Source organism: Hylaeus volcanicus, chromosome 4 (genome assembly GCF_026283585.1).
Source record: "Hylaeus volcanicus isolate JK05 chromosome 4, UHH_iyHylVolc1.0_haploid, whole genome shotgun sequence".
Classification (NCBI taxonomy): Eukaryota; Metazoa; Arthropoda; class Insecta; order Hymenoptera; family Colletidae; genus Hylaeus; species Hylaeus volcanicus.
Window position 1 is genome coordinate 7,908,277 of NC_071979.1, and position 1,236 is coordinate 7,909,512.

Sequence of the window (1,236 nt, forward strand, 5' to 3'; positions counted from 1 at the left end):
CCATCTAGCGTTGCAAGCTGGAACTAATCGGCGACAAACTTGAGCGTTTTCCCGCTAGAGGCGCTGATCATACTCCGAAAATAGTTCGCATGTCCACCGCTAGATGGCGACACTATCTCCCCGCGGGAAATTTGAATGTCTTTCTACTTAATTGAATTAAACTTCAATAGAAACATTTCTAAATATTTAAGAGTAGTTTAAAAGTCTCTATCGTATACATTAATACATTAGTTAATTAATTTTTCATTAGCGACCTGTCCCGGTTGCGTCTGAATACAATTTTCAATCTACTTTGTGGTGGGATCGTTTTGTGATAGGATCTTCGTTCTACCTGATTTTGTTTTACACAGAAAACTTCCAAATAAATATAAAGAAACAAATTATATGGCCACTAGAATGAAAAAAAGGAATCGACTCGATCTCCGATAGAATTTCTCCTCATTCAATAAATCAAGTACGCAGATATAAAAATTTATATCAATTTCCAAGTTCGCTTGCTGCCAAGCGATTAACCGAACTTTTCCACTTGTCGAAAAAATGCAATAAATTTTCACACAATTATCGAAGTTGTACTCACTTCATCGAACGCCTGTGAACAATTATTTCCACGATGCAAATCCCTCCAGCCACTAGCAGGCCAAACGTCAACAAAATCAAGGCGGGAGCAGTCTCGTAGATCGTGATGCTCCTCGTTGATAACGTGTCAGGTTGACACTGGGGTTTTCTCGACGACCAGTGCTTGATTTGTCGATGACGGAGACCCGTATTGAACATCTTCGTCAATCTATGAAAAATAGCCCCGCTCAAATAAGTCTTATTGTACAATAAAAGAAACTACAGTAAGAAACTCATTGTACAATAAAAGAAACTACAATAAGAAACTTATTGTACAATAAAAGAAACTACAATAAGAAACTTATTGTAAAATAAAAGAAATAAAAGAAATAAAAGAGACGCGAGAGTTAACGCGAAGTTCTCTCACCCTATCTTCGCCATCTCGATGAACTGTCCATTGTGACTGGCGTACATGCCCATCACAGATTGTTTAAACAAGTGTATCTCCGTCAAAGCGCAGATTTTATTCGAGTCGAACATCCTCTCGACGTAAGGATACGCGGTATTGGGGTCCGTGTGATAAGCTAGAATCCCTTGGCTGACTTGTCTGATGCCTTCTTCTATAGGCAAGTACCTCTTCGACTCTGGCAGGGGATCCCAGCGCTTCTTCCGAAAGTAATC

General features: G+C 39.3%; 1 protein-coding gene across 1 annotated transcript in view; it reads right to left on the reverse strand.

The window, feature by feature from the left end:
• The window catches only part of LOC128874990 (ionotropic receptor 75a-like), a 5,953-nt gene that overhangs the window by 746 nt on the left and 3,971 nt on the right, over positions 1-1,236 (reverse strand). The window contains exons 8-9 of the mRNA XM_054120247.1: positions 983-1,236; positions 578-784 (exon numbers count right to left, since the gene is read on the reverse strand). The exon at positions 983-1,236 is cut by the window's right edge and continues 9 nt beyond it. Of these exons, the coding sequence (XP_053976222.1) occupies positions 578-784; positions 983-1,236 (461 nt within the window). The remainder of the gene's footprint in view (positions 1-577; positions 785-982) is intronic.